Source organism: Oreochromis aureus, linkage group 1 (assembly GCF_013358895.1).
Source record: "Oreochromis aureus strain Israel breed Guangdong linkage group 1, ZZ_aureus, whole genome shotgun sequence".
NCBI classification, from domain to species: Eukaryota; Metazoa; Chordata; class Actinopteri; order Cichliformes; family Cichlidae; genus Oreochromis; species Oreochromis aureus.
Genome location: NC_052942.1, coordinates 18,827,215 through 18,847,665, shown reverse-complemented (window position 1 = coordinate 18,847,665; position 20,451 = coordinate 18,827,215). Strand labels below are relative to the sequence as shown.

The window sequence follows — 20,451 nt, the reverse complement described above, 5'->3', positions numbered from 1 at the left end:
CGTCTGGTTTTGGGACAGGAAAAGTGGCTCGAAAAGTGGCTCTTAAGTTTTGGAGAGGCTTTGTTCTCATGAGCTATTAGGAAAAACAATCTATTAAAAAATCTGGTCCATTTCAAAACCTCTCATTTGAAAGTTTAACTTCCCTCCCGTTAGTTTACTTTTTTTCTGGGGCGGAGGGGACCAGTAAACTTCTCCTCTTGTTCATTAATCACTTTAAGTAAATATCATTTGCCTTTGCAGCTCCTCAACTGCATCATGGACATGGTAGAGAAGACAAGGCGCTCTTTGACAGTGCTGCGCCGCTGCCAAGAGGCCGACCGGGAGGAGATGAATCACTGGATCCGGCGTTACAGTGACGTGGAGGAGATGAAAAAAGGTGGGAGCAACGGACAGCACTGCCTTCCTCCTCCTCCTCTTCCTCCTCCTCACCACAACTCCTCCTCCAACACAGCTAGCAGCAGCGAGTCACTGCCCGTAGGAACTTCCTCGGCTGCTGAAAGGCAGACAGGCAGACAGACAGGTAGACAAACACACGCAGGGTATGTTTGGCAAAGCAAAACACTCACAGCAAGGTAGGGCTTACTTAAAATGCTGGAAACGCCGTAATATATCAATTTAGACACAGAGAGTCAGTCAGATGATGATATTTACAGCAGATTTACAAATTTTAGCTCACACTGTGAGGCATACAAAAAATCTCCTTGCAACATCCTGGATCTTTAACCAGCTGATTGCACCCTTATGTCGACAGCATGCTCATTCGTAATTAAGATTTGTATTCACTTCTAGCTCCCATGTTCCACTTCCTTCCCACAAATAGTTGGAGAAAGTCTATGGCAGCCTGTTTACTGCACTGATGCTGCCACATACATATATAGACACCTTTTTTATCGATTCCAAAAATAGAACTGGAAACTGTAGGGCAGTCATGGATGGATGTGTGTTCGAGCAGATCAACAGTTTGTCGCCGTGTGCATGCAATCAACACTGAGTGTGAGCCTGCGTGTGTGTTTCAGAGATCCATCGAGACTTCTTACACAGGCCTCCCTCAGGATACCTCCCGGAAGAAATCTGGAGGAAAGCTGGTAAGAGTCAGGCGTCTCCCTTCTTCTTCTTTCTATTGTCTCCGTGATTGACCTCACACAGACTAACAAAACACACACAAACACTGTTGTCATTCTTCATGGCCCTCACCCCGGCTGCAGACAGACAGAGCAGAGGCCTTACAGCTGTAGGTCCATCAGGCCAGAGGATTGGACGTCCTCTGTGTCATTAGGATAAATGCCCTCCAGCTGTCACCACCATGAAAGGCCACTGCAGTTAAAGCTGCAGTGAAAATGCAGTCAGTGGGCCTACGGTAGGCCGCGGCAGCGCAGCACAGCACAAGGTGGAGTTTTAACTGGTCTCCATCATCGGGAGCGCTTGAATTTTTATCCCCCTTTTTCCACTCACATTTCATACACAGACCTTTGACTGAAGGGAATAAGAAACAAACTGCTGAGATATAGAGACAAAAGAAAAAGAAATCCAAAAAAAGCTTTATTTTTGGCTAATTTTGCCAAAGGGAAGCAGGTGGGAGCGTTGCACCGCATGGGACCTGCATGTTAGATAGAGCCTGTCCCGGGAGCGGTCTGGTTCAGCCCTTGTTCCACCTCAGTCCCAGCACCATTATGCTGCACTCATACTCCAGTACCCTGCGGAGGAATAGATGCTGCTGCTGTCTGCAAAATACTGTGCTGCATTTTCACCGGCAGCAAAAGGCTCTTTTAATTGCAGTTGTTTTTCATACAGGTACTACAAGCATCCCGCTCTCCCCAGCACTAAAGCACCTCCAAAACAAGCAGGGTGAGTAACATATCTCACTCCCAGCATCTCACCTCCAATGTTTGTGTGCGTGTATGTGCATATGTGTCAGCTCTATCTCGGCAGCCAGGTAGTCTGCGCCGATGTAGCTGCGGCACCTCTCGCTTTTTTTAATTAAAACCAGACACGTGTTCTCTGGTCTGGTTCACATTGAGAGACTGCATTGCTTTTGAAAAATAAGATCTGAAGTGTGAAAAAGCAGACAGAAATAACACATCTCAGGGACTTGCCAAATCCCTGCAGAATTAAAACGTTAATATTGCTGCCCCCGTGTTTTCCATTAAGTGCTAATTGCCCCAGCATCTGCTATGCAGTCTCCTTGATAAGAATTAATTAAATTTGCAAACTAATCTTAGTGGTGCATGCATTAGGCCAGATAATTGAGAAGCTTGGAATAATGCAGATAGTGTTTGCAAGGTAGAGAAGAAAGACGAAGAGGAGAAGGAGGGGTGTAAGGGGGGGGAAAAGGAGTAGGAATAAAATGAAGGTAGTGAGGGAATGACGGGATGTGGGACAGCATAGACACGTGTGCCTTAAGTGTAACTATATGTGTACAGTGTTGACAGAATGCAAACTTTTTTTAGCACAAGAGCGCTGAATTCACACAAGCTCAAACAGAGCTCCATGCACACGCTGCCATGCACATGTGCACAGCAGCAAAGTGTGGATAAGGCTCCCCCTCACTCTCTATCTTTTTGCACAGTAGTTTGAAACAACTGGAGTGGAGCGGCAAGGAAAAGTGACAGTTATTTATGAGTTCCCCTTCAAACAAACACTGACTGGAGGAAATGGGGAGCAGGGGAGAGAACTGCGTCGTCTAACCCGCCTAGCAATCCACTTTAGGGTGTCATTTGTGTCTTTATGCGTGTGCGCACGTTGCTATAATTGGCTCATGTGGGTTATCTGGAGAAATATTATTCAATGTATGAAAATGTTGCTTTCTTTGCTGGTAGAAAATATGTTAGAGGAATTCACATCTTCTCATCACAACATACCACATTAGCATTTGAATGCTAAACAGTGTGTTTTTGGCAAACTGTTTCCGAGGCGAATGAAGTCCTATGGGAAAACATGTTGTGCGCTGCGAGGCCAGTAATGAAAGACCGCAAAACGTAATCACTTCTGCTTCTTACTGAGAAGGAACTACAGGAAGTTTCTATTTTAGACTGCCATCTGGAAAGGAGTCTACCCACCTGCCTGTTATAAAAACAAAGCCTCCTTACTCATATGGTGGACTCCTGCTGGAAAAACAAAAGACCATGTGATGAAGCCTACATTGTAGGAAGTCATCCGGTGGAGATATGTGTGCCGGCTGCTGGGGAAAATTATTCGCCCTTTACTGTAAACTCTTGTCAGTTTCTGGTAAAAGTGTTCTTGTGATAGGATGACAATTCATTCAGGGTGCTTGATGAACAACCGAGTTGGTGACATCTGCTGTTGTCAGCTCTGAAAATGATTGTGACCAGACGTGTTTGAATAAATTATTGAAGTCTGGTTTCTTTTCTTTTTTTCACACTTTTCCTGGCATAAAGTTTTAAATCTTGGATGATGTACATCTGTTTGCCGCGTTACAACAAGAAGGCAGCTTAAAGAGCCTTAATAAAGGATGACAGACAGAGCAGGCTGGATGGGACGATGGCCATGAGCACTAACACCTCTCTCTGTCTCTCTCTTTCTCTCTCGGTTTCTCTCTCAGAGGAGGCAGTGAATGAGGTGAAGCGACAGGCGATGTCGGAGCTGCAGAAAGCAGTGTCAGATGCTGAGAGGAAGGCTCATGAGATGATTTCTGCCGAGCGCTCTAAAATGGAGAGGGCACTGGCCGAAGCCAAGAGGCAAGCCTCTGAGGATGCGCTAACAGTCATCAACCAGCAGGAAGACTCCAGTGAAGTGAGTATCACAGACCCCCTACTGACATATTGCCTCGTCCTCCTCTCATTGGATCTTTAAATTCCTTAGTCACTCGTCATGCTCTTTGTTTCAAGGCTTTCTTGATCCATTACCCTTTGCTCCACTCCCCTTACCTTGCATTGTGTAATCCATGCAGCTGGCTTCTCTCGGTTTGGTGCAGCAGCAGCATGTTGTCATCATTACTGCAGAAGCAGTCCAGTTGTCTGTGTAAATAAAAGCAGACAGACCCAGATGGTTGGAGCAGAGTGCCAGGCTGAGGCCATTAGTGAGCAGTTGACCACCACCTGCTGGTAACACAAACCAGTGGCCTTGGACCAAGAATTAAATCCATAACATTGAATCCCCATGCAAAGAGTAGCAGACAAATTGTGGATGACAAACACAAACTGGCTTATAAATGGCACTTAGTTTAGGTTTTAACATGTACAATATGAGAAATTGTTTTAAAAATAAAGTACATTCTGAACTGTAATGCATTGTTTTTGGTGAATAAAGTTAAAAAAAAATGTAAAAGCTGATGCCTTTGAGGAACACACCTACTGTGCAGTCTTGTGGTATAATATAGCTGTTGTTTTATTTTCATATCACCCGAACGGCACACTGTGTTACATCGTAACGATACTGTTATGTTTTTTGAAAAATAACCTTCATATTAAAGTAATACAGAGGAGAAAAAAAAATATTTCCTGCTGGCAAATCTAGACTCTTGTTGCAGCGTTAGGAAGTGTAAACTCTGCTTGGTTGGGTACAAAATAGACTTATTTTTATCGACCCACTCTCTCCCTACTGTCTCAACAGAGCTGCTGGAATTGTGGGAGGAAAGCCAGCGAGACGTGCAGCGGCTGCAACACAGCTCGCTACTGTGGCTCCTTCTGCCAACACAAAGACTGGGAGAAGCACCACCACGTCTGTGGTCAAGGCCTTCAGGGGCTGCCAGGGGGCAGCAGTGTCCCTCTAGGAACCCCCTCCTCCAGCTCCTCCGCCTCCTCCAGCGCGCCCCCAACTCACTCCGAGGGCACTCCTCCAGGACCCCTGTCACTCGCAGCCCAGAGCAGTATTGCGGGAGGGGCCGGCAGCAACAGCGGAAGTGTTTCTGCCAGCCCCAAAGAGAGCAGTTCCAGCAGTGCCTCTCGCTCCACAACTCCAGCCACCCCCGCACTACTGGATGCCACCTCTCGCTGACGTCTGACCTTCGCCCCTTCCCTGCATACCGAAGTGACAGCGCTCACACTCCACACAAAACCAAACTGAGGAATCTTCATCGCAAACTGCTCCAGTCCCCTCTTTCAGCTCTTATTTCCCTCATATCCTGATCTTTAACATCTTCTCTTTAACCTGATGATGGACTTATTTCCTCACCTTCCTCCAGAATACTTTCTCTTTCACAGCCACAGATACAAAGATTGTGGTCTGGGGTTCAATGTAGTGTAAAGCATGACGAGTGCAGTGTCTCCTTTCTCTGTTGAAGAAACATATCAGACGTGTTTGCAACATGAGCTTTGACTTGAAGATTTGCCCTCAGTAACGTAAGCATGGTAAATAATGTCCACTATAAGGGCTGTGAGGAGGCAGCATCGATGGGGGATGACTAGGCCGATTAGCACCTGGATAGGATTTCCCTTTAATTTAGCACCAATGAGATGAGCCCTGAGATGTGCACTAACAGTCCAAACAGTTCCCAGATGTGGGACTTTTTCTAGTATCCCATTGGAGAAAGGCAAGGAGCATAATACCTTTTTTGTTATTTTTGAGGGAAGGGGTAAAAGTTGGGATGCAATTAATTCCTCAGAAACACAACTTAGTATTTATTAAAAGTTTCTTTCTGGCTTTAAGGGAAAACAAAGAGAAGTCCAAATATTCTAAATAAAGAATAATAGCGATGACGCTGACGTTGATTATGATAACAGTAATGATATGAAAAAAATAACTTAATTTTGAACTGCTAACTACCTTGCTAGCGAGCCAAGAAAATCTACACCGGACTCACCTCTCTGCACCATTATGAACCCAAATGATTTCAAAGATGAAAAATAACATGATCCAAACCTTTGTATTACACTGCCAAAGTGAGTAAGTAAGCGATAAAGAGAAGCACTCATCTTGTAACCAAACACAAAGCAACATCACCTCCTCAGCAGATAAGCCAGCCCTGAGACGACCGGGCTGCAGAGGAGCTGCAAAACGGGACCCAGAGACAGCAAACTGTGACCCGCTTTGATGTGCAGCTGCCTCCTGCAGTCTGGGTAAAAGTACAGCGATTCCTCAGAGACGGCCCAGACTAGTGAATATGGACAATGCTCTGAACTTACCTACAAGAAAGACTTAATGAAATAGATGGAAACCCTGCAACAGTGTGTTTTTGTTTAAGTGGTAGAGAGGACAAAGAGGAACGAAAAAAGCTACACAGCCTCAAAGGAAACGATGGTGTGTACACGGCAAAGGAGCTGCCAAAACAGAAAAAAAACCTCAACACAAGCTTGAAAACATTGTCCAAGATGGCATTACAAACTATGGAGACACGTGGAAGGATTGTTTGTAAGTTTTTGTTGTCTTTTGTTTTGTTTTTATTTTACGCTCCACAGCGAGGAGATCTTTGAAGGAATTACCTTTACATTCACTCCCTCCTTTTCCAAAGCATGATAAACACAAGACAGAGCCTAAAAAAGGGCGGTGTAGACTTTGTTCTCCTCTCTCTTTCTACCTCCCCTCACCCCTCTCCTCCCTTCTACGTTCTTCCCCGACTACTTGACTCACGTGTGCCCTACCCCTCCACTGGCTTTGGACAGAGAGCCGCAAAGCAAGTCCCACGGGTAGGGCTGAACCCGCTTGTAGATATCGTTCCTCTTTTCATTTTTCAATAATGTCTCTTGTTGCTGATGTCCACACGTGCTGCCCTTGTGTATATCCAGAAAGACGGACTTTTGTTTTAGTTTTGCTACCTTTCACTTTCCTCCTTTGAGTTCGGGTTGAGCAGTGAAGACAGAGCAAGGATGCTTATGTTTATGAGAGGAAGCCCTGCATTGTACTTATTGTTTGATTTGTTGAATCTATATCAATGAGATGGAAACCCCTCTTGTAGAATATTTTGTATTGCTCGCATTGTAAGACAGTGAGAGGACGGAGGTGCAATATGAAGAGAATTCAGCTACTGAATGGAACCTCAGCAACTGCCCATAGGGTGTCATATAATATAGATACATATAAATATATTTAAAGTAACATCAGTAACTTAATGTGAATGTACATAGTATTTAAAGAGGTCCAAAAATGTGTTTGCCAAATAACAGAAACCTTTAAAGTTTAATGTCCAGATTTTTTTTCACAGTACATTTGTTTCTAAAATTGATCAACTTTTTTTTTCTCTCATACAAGTTAAACACTTTTTCAATTTTCACTCAAATCAAAGTGTCATGTGACCCTGAGTGGAGAAAACTGTTGGCAACAGTGGTAAAACAGCTCTGCATCCTGCAGTAGGTGACTCAACAGTGTGTATTAATAGAAAGGCTCAGTGGTAACTCAATTAGATTTCTTTTTCCTCATTCACACCAATTTTTGGAAATGTCAAACTTGACACATCACGTCAAGCGCTCCGTTTCTTACCAGCCGTTTAGCTCCAGCGCCCCTGTAGTGATCCTCTCTCTCTTGGTCCTCATCAGTCTGCGTGCATGTGGTTAAGAGTGTTTGTTTCTCCCATGGTGCAGGATTAAGCGATATGCCAGTGTTAAGCTACAGTACATGACAAATCTAATTTGATACCCAATCTTTAAAATGTTGTTCTTAACTCCTCGCTGCTTATTGTTCATTTGTAAAGATACAATTTGAGTATAAGCTGCTGACTTGGGGGTGGGTGTGGGTGGGGTGGGGGGCAGGTCTTTAGTTTCAGGCCAAGAGAGTAGCATGACTTCTTTCGCTCTGTTTTTTCTTTCCCAGGCTTTCCCAAACGCCCCAGCAATAAGGTTAACACGAGAATACTAAACAGTCAAAAAGCCTTGAGAAAATGTGTGTGCATATTTTATATTGATTATTGTGTAGCTTACATGTTCGGCCTCCTTTGCTTGGACCAAAAGGGGAAAAAAGGGGTAACTTTGTTTTTGCAGTTGGGGCATGGGAAAACAAAAACTCCTTGTTGCTCTTTAGTTTTTGTTGGATTGATTTTTTTTTTTTTGACTATCTGAGACCATATTTCAAATGACATAAGCTGCAAGGTACCCCTTCATTCGTGTGTAGCATTTATGTATGTGTGTTAGAATTACCATGTTAAGGCGCTGACCTCAGCCTGTTTTCTTTTTCTGTGACTTGTTCCTGTTACCCTGATGTCGAATTCCTCCACTACTACCACAAACCACTGCTCACAACCCTCCCTTCACACTAGCTACCTCCTGTGACCATACAGCTAACCACCAGGAGAGGTTGACCTGGACTTTGAAAAGCTGGGTTGAGAGCAGACATGGACACACACACATGCCCGCTCAAAAGTCGTCATAAAAGGAAATAGCGTTGTAGGGAACTGTCTTTACTCCTAATGTTTAAATCTATTTATTCCTCTCAGACCCTAGTGTCTTTCTTTTTCTTTTTTAAAACACATCCCACTAAAAAAACTGATACTGCTAGAATTTAGTAACAGGCACACATGCAGTCAGACCTCCGTATTACCAAACCGATCAGAGAATTGACCATGACATGCCATCTGTTGTCCAAAACCAATAAAAGCACAGACCAAAGTACTCCTGTATTGCCATAGTAGGTTCTGAAATGGTGTGAATCAGCAGACCAGAAGTAATAAAGGTTAGAGCTCAGCTACACCAGTTAACCAAAGTGTCTGAAATACACACGCTCAGAGCCCAGGAGTGAAGACCGCCCTCAATGAACCGGCTGAGTTTCAGAAGTGTAGAATTATTATTCAAGCAATCAAAGCGCTTGTTGTCTACATACTGAAAAGTGCTTCTGTAAAAATAATAGAAGCCTCTCCTTTCAAACAGCCTACTGATTGCGTGTTCTTACAGTCACAAAGCCTTGCAGAGATAAAAATGAATGCGTGGTGTGTGTGCGTGTGTGTGCATATGGTTGTGTGTGTGTGTTTTTGTAAGTCTTTTTTTCTTTATGTCTCTGTACAAACTACTTGAAACCTTCAGAGCTTTAATGAAACATCCCAGGCAGTGTACAGTGGCACATTGATTCACAGTATGTAGCAGCAGCTTTTTGCAGTACAGTGACACGTTTTTCTATAACATCCACATCCACGCAACATTGTGGCGGCAGTTCCGTTCATCTTTCGAGCGCGCTGCTTGTGTGTGTGCCTCCATGTCTGTGAGTAAGCCCTCAGATAAACGAAACAAAGCCAAACCCAACAGACCATTATAAATGACCAAAACACAACCAAAAGCTACAACCATCTCAGTTCAATTTCACTTTGGTTCTAATTTTTGTGTTATGTCCCAGCAGTAGAGAACGTCAGCTGTGATTGATTGCGTGAGATATGAGACTGCAGTTCAAATCTGCACAGGAAAGAGCAAAATTGTCCTTCACTCCTCCCGGGTTCAGTGGACAGTAGGATACAGAAGATCAGCTGGGGTAATGAAACAAATGCAATTAGTGCATTAGTGCTGTGGTGTCATTTACTTTTCTCTGTGAAGATATTATATATGGCAAACGCATAAGGGCTCTGCTGTTGTGAATACCATCCAAGGGTCTCCAAACACTTTGCATCGGCCATGTGTCTTATTTGTTTAACTATGTACATGATATGGGCAAAACACATGTTTAGAGAAGACAGATATTAGCAGGTTGGTGTTTGTTCCTCCCAACTCCAACCAGAGAAGCTTCAAAGCTCATCAGATGTGACGCTGACTTGTCCTTCCTGTGAAACAGGCTCCAATATATAGCTACAGTAGAAAGCTAAGGTGGTAAACAGTGGATACAGAACTTGTTTTCCCAAAAGCCATGGCTCAGGATGGTCTTGTTTTTATCTTTACATAAACTGAATAAAGGTTTATGGTTTTTTTATGTGTAGGGAAGCATTCTATACTGTAATGTGCAATACATTATTACAGAAAAACATGTTTCTGTAGGAAAGGATGGCGCTTTGAAGATCTTTTCCCTTTTGTTTAATTTCCCTCTTCAAACGGTCCTGTTGCCATTTTTAGATGAAGTAAACTGTGCCAGAAGAATTCAATTCTGATTTGTATTTATTTCTTGCATGCTTTCCTCCCTGTTGCTAATACCGCTCTTTAACTGTTCGCTCTGTTGGATGTGTGAAGCTGTAAAACATTCTAATTCAGGTTATTGTCTGTGTTGAACAATGTAACTGTGTAATTAAAACATGAAATGAAGTATTCATTGCTGTTCTCTCTTGTCTTTTTCAAATGTGGGAATATTCTAAGATTACATGCCCAGAAAATGAAAATGATCCATTGTTATTAAATAATTATTAACACAGAGTCATTATCCCAAATGTTGACATATCACTAAAAAGTCTAGACATACCATGAACATTATCTAAGTATATTACAACAATGGCACACAAAAACATTACTAAACAACTCTGGACTCATGTTAAAGTCACCTCTTCTACTAATTCTTCTTCTTTCAGCTGCATCACTCCATCTCCATCTTTACACCTGCCTCCATTGACCCTATTCATAGCATTTCCCTCTGTCACACCAACCCTCTCCATGTCCTCCTTCACTGCATCCACGAATCTCCTCTGTGGTCTTCTTTTCCTCCTGCCTGGCAGCTCCATCTTCAACATCCTTTGTGTGGTCTTCCTGTCCATTATTTCATCTGCACATGTCCATATCATCTCAGCCTTGCCTCTCTAACTCTCTCTCCAGACTGCTCAACCTGAGCTGTTCCTTTCCACAATACCAGCTGTTTTGTCAGTTGCTTTGGATTTTATACTAAAAATGTAATAGTCTGATTAAATCTTATTATACTTTTAGCCTCTTCTGAATCACCTGCTAGGTTTTAAAAAAAAATCAGTTTCTTCCCTTCTTATAATGAGGCACACCGTGGACAGGTCTGTCAACAAATCTAATATTTGCCCAGGTTCAACAACACAAGTGACCAATCAAATTGTAGTGATGTCACAGTTTTGTAACGTGGAAACACCATAACACCACATACCAAACATAAACCTAATCCGATAAAATCTTACTATAGCCCAGTAACCCTAAACCCATTCATGATCACATCCCAACCCCCATCCATAACCCTGACCTTAACTGACCCCTTTTTTGGATTTTTTTTCCCTCAGTGTGCGTCGGCAGTTTTTTTCCAAGTTGCAAAGCTATGACACCTTAACAATGTGATTGGTCAGATACAATGTTGATCCTGGACTTGCCTCCCTACATCTAAACCGCAGAACTTTATTTTACATTTTTTAAGGTTATCCAAACCTTCCCAGGGCTCCTATAGAAATGACATTAAAGACACTCCATGTATGAGTTTTTTCTTCCTCCCATCACCCCCAACCGGTCACGGCATATGGCCCCCCCTCCCTAAGCCTGGTTCTGCTGGAGGTTTCTTCCTGTTAAAAGCGAGTTTTTCCTCTCCACTTTCACCAAAAGCTTGGTCATCAGGGGTCGTCTCATTGTTGGGGTTTGCTCTGTATTATTGTATTGTTGTTTTAATCTTACGATAGAAAGCAACTAGAGCCAACTTTTTTTGTGTGTGTGTTTTAGCGCTAGATAAATAAAGCTGAACTGAATTAAACAGCTGGATCAGGTTATGCAGTCTGGCAGTGTGACTTAAAAGAAGAGGAGGACTGAGAAAAGGGAAGATGTATGTTAATGGGAAAACCAAACAACAGACACCTTTTTACTGCATTTTCTTTCTATATTTTCTTAATTTTCAAATGACACATTTGGTATGTGGCTATGTTTATTAAAAGCTGCAAAACCTCTCCCCACCTTTTACTCTTATTTAGTTATTTCTTCTCATATGTTTAACTGTGTTACGTTGGAATCTTTGTGGTATATCCGAGTGGTTCCTGAACATAATATCAACAGATGAGGCCTTTTTCACTGGAGAAATAAAATAATACATAAAATAAAATAACAGAATTATTATTGACTAAATTCTCTTTAGCTGCTTAATTCTGAGATTTTTATTGTACACGCTTTCTTCCCAGGGGCGTAATTTCCAGGGGGCTTAGGGGGTTTATGACCCCCCAATAATCACACCCAGCCAATATAACCCCCCCCCCCCCCCCATAAAATTATGAATTATCTTGCATAAATAGGCTGTTGATTTTCTTTACTCATTTCAGATATTACCAGCAAAATAGTTGCATGTTTAATCATATGGGAATTTACCCAGATTTATTTATTTATTTAGACAGAGATCTTGACCCCTCCAAAGTTCAGCACAAAGTTACGCCGATGTTTCTTCCTCATACACTGGTGTTTCTTTTTGAGACACTTCAGGACAACAGTGTGATATTGTTGTTATTAGTGACACCAATAGAAGCTACAGTTAGGTCCACAGTTACATATTTTTACCCCGTAGTTTTGCTTCTGTACAGCACCACAGTCAAGATATGGTTTCAGTGCACATTTTCTGTTTTATTTTTCAAGGGGTTTTGCAAGAAATATTGCATTATCTGTTTAGGAATTACAGCTATTTTTATACATAGTCCCACATTTTCAAATTGTCAAAAGTAACTGGAAAATTGGCTGGCAGGCTGTTTCACTGGTGAAGTCTGTTCCCTTGTTAATTTATGAGAAATTAAGCAAACACAAGATTTGGAGTTAATACCAAGTGTTGAACTTATTGGGTAACTTTTCCATGTGAGATGTTGTTGCAAGTGAAGGAAGCCATCAAACTGAAAAACAGACAGAGAGATATGAAAAACATTAGTGGCCAAAAGTGGGCAGCTTTATTGTCTTGTACAGTCTTTAAAAGGTGCACTACTTAGCACTGCTTAAAGGTCTGGGAGACCACAGAGTACAACCAAAGCAAATGATCGCAAAATTCTGTCAAGAACACTCTTAAGGAGGTAGGTGTTGTCAAGGTCTACAAACAAGAAGTTCCATTATGAATGGAAATACAGAGGGTTTACAATAAGGTGCAAACCACTGGTTACACTCAAGAACAGGAGGGTCAGAAAACACCTAACAGAGCCTGAACATTTCTGGAGAGATGCAAACAAGATGAATTTGTAAAAGAATGATGAAAACAGAAAAGTATGGAGAAGGAGAGAAACAGCTCATGATCCGATGACATTACCTGTCCAATATGGTTATGGTAATGTTATGGCATGAGTATGTGTGGCTGCAAGTGCAACTAGCAGCAATAGTTTTTACCGATGATGTGACTCCTGATAGAAGTAGCAGGATTAATTGTAAAGTGTACAGGGCTATACTCTCAGCTCAGATTCAGTCCAGTGCTGCAAAACTGATTGGACAGCACTTCACGGTGCAAATGATAATGACTAGAATCATAATGCAAAAGCAACCCAAGAATTTCTTTAGGCAAATAAATAAGATATTCTTCAATGACCAAGTCAGTTGCCCAATATTAAACAAGTAGAGCATGTTTTACAATTACTGAAGAAGAAACTGAATGCAGAAAAACCTGCAAACAAGCAGCAACTAGATGTATCTGCGGTAAAGGCTTTAGAGAGCATCTCAAGGGAGGAAACACAGCATTTGGTGATGTCCATAAATTCTAGACTTCAGGCAAACGCTGTTTGCAAGGGATTTTCATCCATGTATTAAAAACAATCCTTATATTTAAAACTAGGTCAGTTTTTATAATTACTTTTGGATGGTGGATTATGTATAAAAATTGCTGTAATTCCTTTACTTTTGTGAAAACCTTTGAATTAAATCTGAAAGTCTGCACTTCAATCACATCTTGATTTCTTGATTTAAAATCCACTTTAGTGGTGTACAGAAAACTGTCAAACCTACCTAACTGTATATAAAAGATGTAACATAACCCATCGGTTTGGGCGTACAGTTTTGATGCCTCTAACGGTCATCACCACATCTAAATATATTTGGACGTATATGTTATCAGCTAACACTAACTAGCTTATTAAGGGTCACCTGAGCTGATTGTACCCAGTCCAGATAATACTCCACCAAATGCAGTGGAGTATTTTGAAGCTTTTTTGAAGCTTCTTAGAAGTATCTCTCTGTCCTGTAAAATTTTATTATTATTATTATTTTTTAATCTGTCCTGTTCTGCAGTTTTAGTAAGCAGACATAAATGCATTGTTGTGCCAAATACATTTGCTTTGCCAAGAGTGGCACTATAGAGTCTCTAAAGGCTCGTCTTTTTAGTCTTTTTATTTTCATTCTTTCTTTTCTTATTCGCATTATTTGTATATTTATACAATGGTGGAGCAGATTCTTAGTGAGGGTGTGATTTGAAGCAATGCGAAGGATGGAACAAAACTGGATTGAAGGTGTGATTCACAAAAACAAACCTGGTGTGTCCCTGGGGTTGGACTTTATATTATCACGTAGGCATACCTGCTAATCAGTGAAAACTTATGAATAAAAGATTGTTAGAACTTCACTCACTGAAAAAAAAACCTGAGGACAGATTTCAGACTTCTGAGCACAGACAGGTTATAAATAACATTTAAAAGAGGAAAGCTTTGTCGGTTAGCACTCTTGCCTCACAGCAAAAAGGTCCCAGGTTTGAATCCACTATGTGGATGGGTGCTTTCTGTGTGGCGTTTACATGAGCTCCCCAACATGCAGTTCTTCAGGCTTAGTTAACTGGTTGCTCTAAATTGTCCATAGGTGTGAATCTGAGTGTGACTTGTTGTCTGTCTGTCTGTCTGACCTGTCCAGAGTGCACCCCGCCTCTCAAACTATGGCAGCTGGGATAGGCTCCAGCCCCCCTGTGACCCTGAATTGGATAAGCTTAACAGATAATCACAGTTATAATAATCCAAAAGCCACCAACAACACAGAGAGGTCGGGAGGTTCACTTCAGATCAGTAACTAAAATTATAGTTATAAGACAGATATAGGGACACCCAAGTGTGGCTCAAAAGGGACCCCCTACATAAAGTTGAACGGGTGGTTCATGCATACAGTTATTATCAGGGAAAAATAAACTATAGAGAGCTTTATTTTTTAAAACCAAGCAGTAAACATGTTCATTTCTGCTGAAAAATCTAAAACGGGAGTCTAGCGGCCTGTGTAGCTCATTATTAGAAACGTCTAGTGATTTCAAATGTATTAAATAAATCAAATTTTACAATGAAGAATGGGATGCGCAAATATCATTTTACAGGCTTTTTATTGTTATAGTTTTACTAGTTCACTCATGTGGGTAAGCTGTGGTGAGGTATGTGTGTGTGTGTGTGTGTGTGTGTGTGTAGAGTAGGGGGCAGCCATGGCCCCCACGTACAGTAGGTACGCCACTGAGAGGAAGAGCCTCCACACAAAAGAAAAACCGCGCTCACGTGCGCTCGTCTGTCAATCAGCCCCGCGCGCCATGCGCCTCACTCACAGGTGATATCTATTAGGTTACCTCAAATTGTGCAGTCGCGTTTGTTTGCGGACCGTCCACCGGGTTCCTCCCTGTCAGGGATATTTTTCTGTGGCGGTATTGGCAAGCTGCAGTCAGCTTTGCAGATGCTATGTCTGAGCAGTAAGCATGGCGGAAAATCATCTGGAGTACGGCTACCTCGAGGGCGAGTCCATCGGAGAGCAATTCACGGAGGACCCGGTGAGCATGGGCTATTGTTGTGCTGGCGATGGGCAAAAAGCAGGTTTGACACGGGTTATTTATTTGCTTGTGTGCTATATGTCGACGCGGTGCAATAAACCAAGCTCGTCACGCTAGGCAAACGAGCGCAAACGCAGTATCGTATTGTATATCCCCGACAAACGTTGTGTGATAAGAGCACCAGTGAGCCACATCTAAGATGCAGAGTGAAAAGCTGGGCCACTCGGCGCATTGTGTGTCAGGGTTAAGTGCGGTTATAGCTACGTTTTGTGCTGCACTTCAGGCGTGATTAGATTACGTTGCTGCACAGAAATATCAGGACAGCTCAATTTGAACATGTTTGTTTTTTAAGGGAGATTAGTTCATGTTTATGTAAATATGCAGTAGATATTGGGAACATAGGAGGGACAAAAAAAAAAAAAAATCAGTATCTTTGTATCACAGGATCCAGAAGTCAGACAAAAAGTCTAGTTTCAGATCAGTGAATCTGGGAAGGTTCCCAACTAAAGTTAACCCAGTAGGAATAAGCAATGCCCTCTAGCCTCCAGAAGATGCCAATGTACCTTTTGACAAAATCTGTCCAAGCCTCTAACCTCAAACTGCAAATGAACATAAAATAAATTGTCTAACTTTGTCTAACTTTGTTTTAATGGCGCTGTTGGAGAGCACTAATTGTACTACTACCCATAAGATTCAAATGTTTCTGCATCTGTTTAAAAGTTTTTCTTTAATTTGCCATCATTGCTGAGTGTCTTACTTTAGTCCAAAGTTTCTTCAAGTTTCCTTTTTTGGTTGTGTCACAGGAGCTGCTGGCCATCAAGGCCAGGGTGCAGGAGCTGGAGATGGAAGAAGAGTCGGAAAGACTGAAGGAGGAGGAGAGGTGTGATGCAGTGGACATGCAGCTCCTGACCAGCAGCCCTCAGTCTGGTGAGACAGCTTGCATCTCATCTGTGGAGCGGTGCTTTGTTGTACCACATTGTATAGCTGCATAGCTAAATGCATGCGGGAAGCCTCAACAGTGTATTTTTAGCCAGGTGTGTGTAGCATTGCAGCCTCCAGGCAGGTGAGATAACCACATTCTTCTCCATCTGGCCAACACCTGGGACGCTTCACAGTGGTTGCGAGTGTTGTGCCTCATCACTGCCCAATGAGACGAAGCAGTGAGCCCCAGAGAACCAGAAGTGTCCTCCTCACTGCCTGTGGCTATTTTCTGCCTCTGTGCGTCTCCCTCCCCCCATCCTGCTCTTTGGTTCCTGCTCTGAGCAGAGATGCAGTCAGAGAAAAGCCAGACTGAGATGTGTATTGTCAAAGAGATAATATTGGTGATTATAATCATTGTTAGTTTCACCTAGCATGACTCATGTAGACTGCACGTTCCCTGTGTTGCATATGCAAAAGCAGTGCATAAAGTCTGTTTCCTCCACAGGACCTTTCTACAACATGACTCCCGAGGAGAGGATAGATGCAGACAACAGGTCGATCTATGTTGGAAATGTAAGGAATATTCATTTTTACACTTGGATTTTTTTGGGGGGTGTCACAGTTTTGGTCTAACACACTGAATAAATCTCAGGTAGACTATGGAGCCACTGCAGATGAGTTGGAGATCCACTTCAATGGCTGTGGTCCTGTCAACAGAGTTACCATCCTGTGTGACAGGTTCTCCGGCCATCCTAAGGGGTAGGTTCAGTCTGTATTTATATTTCTATACATTCTTATTTTTTTGCAGCCTAACATTGTTTGATCATAGCATACACCTACATGAATGTTGGCAGCCACATCTAATTGGTGCTTTTTATATGTTCTGATCTTCACAGCTTTGCTTACATTGAGTTCTCCGATCGGGATTCTGTACAGAGTGCCATTGGACTGCATGAGACTCTGTTCAGAGGAAGAGTCTTAAAGGTGAGGGGGTACTATGCTTTTTTTTTTTTTTTTTTTTTTCCTCCCCTTCTTGAAGACATGCACAATAATGCCAGTCAAATCTCAGTACATTTGTTGTACATGCACAGCTTGCAGCACCATAAGAGGGAAAAGATCTCAGGTGGCAACAGATTCTACCAGAGTAACCGTCTTACTTGGGAAGAAACAAACTTGTACTTTATTCTTGTACTGTTCTTGGTTGGGGAAAAAAGTTTAAAGTTGTTTTGCTTAGGACAAAGGAATAGACTGGGAAAATAATATTTTTACCTTGTGTACTGGACATAACCCAACTTCTTGTTTGGAAGTGAAAATGGAACACCAAAGGTCTTGGATATTTTCAGTATTTGTCTTTTTAACCAAATTAGTCCTAACCAGTAAAGAACCTCCCTTGTCTTGCAGGTTATGCCCAAGAGGACTAACATGCCAGGCATCAGCACCACTGATAGAGGAGGGCACAGAGGCGCCCACTCCAGAGGCAGAGGTCGTGGCTACCGTCCACCCCGATACCATAACAGCTCTCGAGGCAGGTTCCGTTACCAGTCGAACAGGCCACAACATCAAACGCCCCACCCTTACTACGGAGGAGCCCCGGTGGGGAAAAGACAGTGGGGACACATGGACTACCATGAGCAGACGTCTAAACGTTACCCATGTCTGCTGCTTATCACGCCACCATCAGAGGAGTTAGGGGCAGGGTCGAGTGGACAGCACTACCCCCAGCAGCGCTAGGTCTACCCGCAGCATAAAGTTGGAGGATAGAAGTGACACAAGTCATTTTAAACAAATTCTTCCATCCATTATCAAGTTGGCAATTATGAGAGGTGCATAAATGACCACAGTGATGAAGGTGAGATGTGCATAATTCAGAGATGTCGCTTTATTAGCTTATGTTGCTGTGAATGCATGGGACAATCCTCGAAATGTTATGCAGTTGCATCTCTGTTTTTACAAATTGACGAGAATGTTTTGTGTTGCTGCCTGCAATGTAATCTACAAATTTTCCCCTTATGTATAACTTAAGTTCTTTGCTATGTATGTGAATAAATAAAAATGATCTGGTGTTCTGCTTGTAGTAAAATAACACACAGTGATGTCTAACAGTTCAGTTTTATTACAGTTGTATTTCATAATTAAAGAAACAAGTAAATAAAATAAAGGTGTTTATGTACAGTGGAGGATCAGCAGACTGGGTAAAAGATGCATCAGGCAGTTTGTACCATCATTCCAGAAACAATCCCATCGAAGGCCCTGGAGGAGGATCGATTATTGGTTAAACATCACTGAATAAATGGGGGACATCAAATGCAATATCAGCTTATACTCACTTGGATTGAATGGTGTCTCCAGGATTGTGGAACGGGTTACACATTACGTCAGTAAACGAGTTGTGCAACTTCCTGAACATCTGAAAATGAAACGAGGGTCCGTTATGAAGATAAATGTTCTAATCGAGTCCCAAAGAGTGGATTCTGTTCATCTGGACAAGACGCCCAAGATGCTCTAATCAAGTGTTGTGTTCTAGCTGTGTACAGTGCATCCTAAACTTTGAAATGTAAGGTTAATTGTCATCAGGAGTCTACTTAATCCAGCTCTGTTTGAAAATGTGTAGATGCTTAACAAACTCAACTTACACTTCTTATTTCATTATCCCGCAAAGATGTATTTGATGAGTCGACAACAATTACAAATTTCACCTTGGAGTTGGTCACATACCCATATCTGTTTTACAAGTCAAGGATACTTGTGTTTTCTTCAGGAAACATTGAGACCAAACATTCCAGCAAAGACAACTTATGGCTTTGTAGAATGATAAGAGAAGAATCTGCAAGTCTGGTTTATAAGGATTTCAGCATGGATCCACCCATTATTTGCCACACGGTCATCTGAAATGGTTTTGGTGGAAGTGTGTTTAAAGATGATTCAAAAAGCCTGGAGAACTGTTCCTGAAACCCACTTAAAGACATTACAAGAAAGGTTGTCTAAGAGTTCAGGCTCTGCTGAAAAATAAACGTACAAAATACTGACTTATTATTAATAGCTTGTTAGGATTTTCCCAGCAAAATATAAAGAAACGGGCGTGGCCAAATACTTTTGCACACAATTTTAGAGAGTAATGGTTTATTTATATTTTATGTAATAAGATAATTAGTCTATGATGAGATCATACTCTATCCTTAGTGAAAGAAACGTGATGTAAGTAAATTTACTTAAAAATAAAGGATACACTTTATAGTCTTCTGTTGGGTAAAGCAGACCCAGGTACAGCTCTCTCTGGTCTCCCAAGGCTTTGCCCACAGCTGAGATCTTTTCCTCCACCACATCCAGAGAGGTGTGTACTGTGTAGTGAAACTTCAGCTCATTTTGAGTGGGAACACTGCGGATATATAGCGGGTAATTCTGCCAAAAACACATACAAATGTAGAGAAGAACAAGAAAAAAACGTTAAAGACATCGTCTTTGTAGCACTTGCTCGGGAAAGATTCAGAAAACTGTAACAGCAGGTAGTCTTATACCTAGCTAATGCTAGACGATAGCCATGTTGGTGCATTTAAACTTGCTGACCTTACAGCGTTCAGACAAAGCTAACATGTGATTAGATACGTCTATCAATATAAGGCTAAGCTATGAACACAACACGGAAATCAAACCTGTGATATATAACAGCAATCATTACCTCTTTTGCGATCACAGCTATGCACACCGCCATGTTAGTGTTCATCTTGTGAGCTGTCAGATGCGGTCACGTGACACGTTGCATTCAGTTACTGCCCGTAAAGCAGGAGTAGAAAGCAGCCCCTTTTGAATGCCAGGTTTTTGTATGATGTATATACCATGTGCTTAAATATTTGGCTTATAACATAATCTTTATATAGCAATATTTTCATTTTTAAATTAAATTATATTTATGAGATTATTTTTTGTTATTTATCCGAATATTTTGAAATTTAACTTCGTGACAGTCAGATTTATCAGCAGTCATTGAATGCAGCATACTCCAAAAAGCTAATTTTTGTTTATTTAATAACAAAATATAAATCTACCGTAGTCATATATAGGAGAAATTAA

The 20,451-nt window shown here is 41.8% G+C and overlaps 3 protein-coding genes across 11 annotated transcripts in view; 2 read left to right on the top strand and 1 right to left on the bottom strand.

Annotated features, from left to right (window-relative positions):
- Positions 1 to 10,107, top strand: part of cbfa2t3 (CBFA2/RUNX1 partner transcriptional co-repressor 3) — a 41,052-nt gene extending 30,945 nt beyond the window's left edge. For 4 of the 9 annotated variants that reach the window (XM_039609721.1, XM_039609702.1, XM_039609750.1 and 1 more), the window contains exons 8-12: positions 241 to 520; positions 1,017 to 1,085; positions 1,792 to 1,845; positions 3,560 to 3,750; positions 4,561 to 10,107. In XM_039609721.1, coding sequence (XP_039465655.1) covers positions 241 to 520; positions 1,017 to 1,085; positions 1,792 to 1,845; positions 3,560 to 3,750; positions 4,561 to 4,953 — 987 coding nt within the window. In that variant the 3' untranslated portion in view covers positions 4,954 to 10,107. The remainder of the gene's footprint in view (positions 1 to 240; positions 521 to 1,016; positions 1,086 to 1,791; positions 1,846 to 3,559; positions 3,751 to 4,560) is intronic. The other 5 variants (XM_039609731.1, XM_039609707.1, XM_039609739.1 and 2 more) reach the window with 5 other exon arrangements.
- A 5,065-nt stretch (positions 10,108 to 15,172) lies between these two features.
- On the top strand, positions 15,173 to 18,537 carry pabpn1l (PABPN1 like, cytoplasmic). The gene is made up of 6 exons (XM_039609689.1): positions 15,173 to 15,462; positions 16,266 to 16,389; positions 16,889 to 16,956; positions 17,036 to 17,142; positions 17,280 to 17,367; positions 17,785 to 18,537. Exons 1-6 carry the CDS (start codon positions 15,391 to 15,393, stop codon positions 18,112 to 18,114), a joined length of 789 nt encoding a protein of 262 aa, XP_039465623.1. The 5' UTR covers positions 15,173 to 15,390; the 3' UTR covers positions 18,115 to 18,537.
- trappc2l (trafficking protein particle complex 2-like) lies at positions 18,477 to 20,147 on the bottom strand. Its single transcript, XM_031744868.2, has 5 exons — positions 20,060 to 20,147; positions 19,610 to 19,782; positions 19,017 to 19,104; positions 18,711 to 18,790; positions 18,477 to 18,633 (listed from the first exon to the last, which is right to left on the bottom strand). Exons 1-5 carry the CDS (start codon positions 20,102 to 20,104, stop codon positions 18,588 to 18,590), a joined length of 432 nt encoding a protein of 143 aa, XP_031600728.1. The 5' UTR covers positions 20,105 to 20,147; the 3' UTR covers positions 18,477 to 18,587.
- Between the last annotated feature and the right edge of the window lie 304 nt (positions 20,148 to 20,451).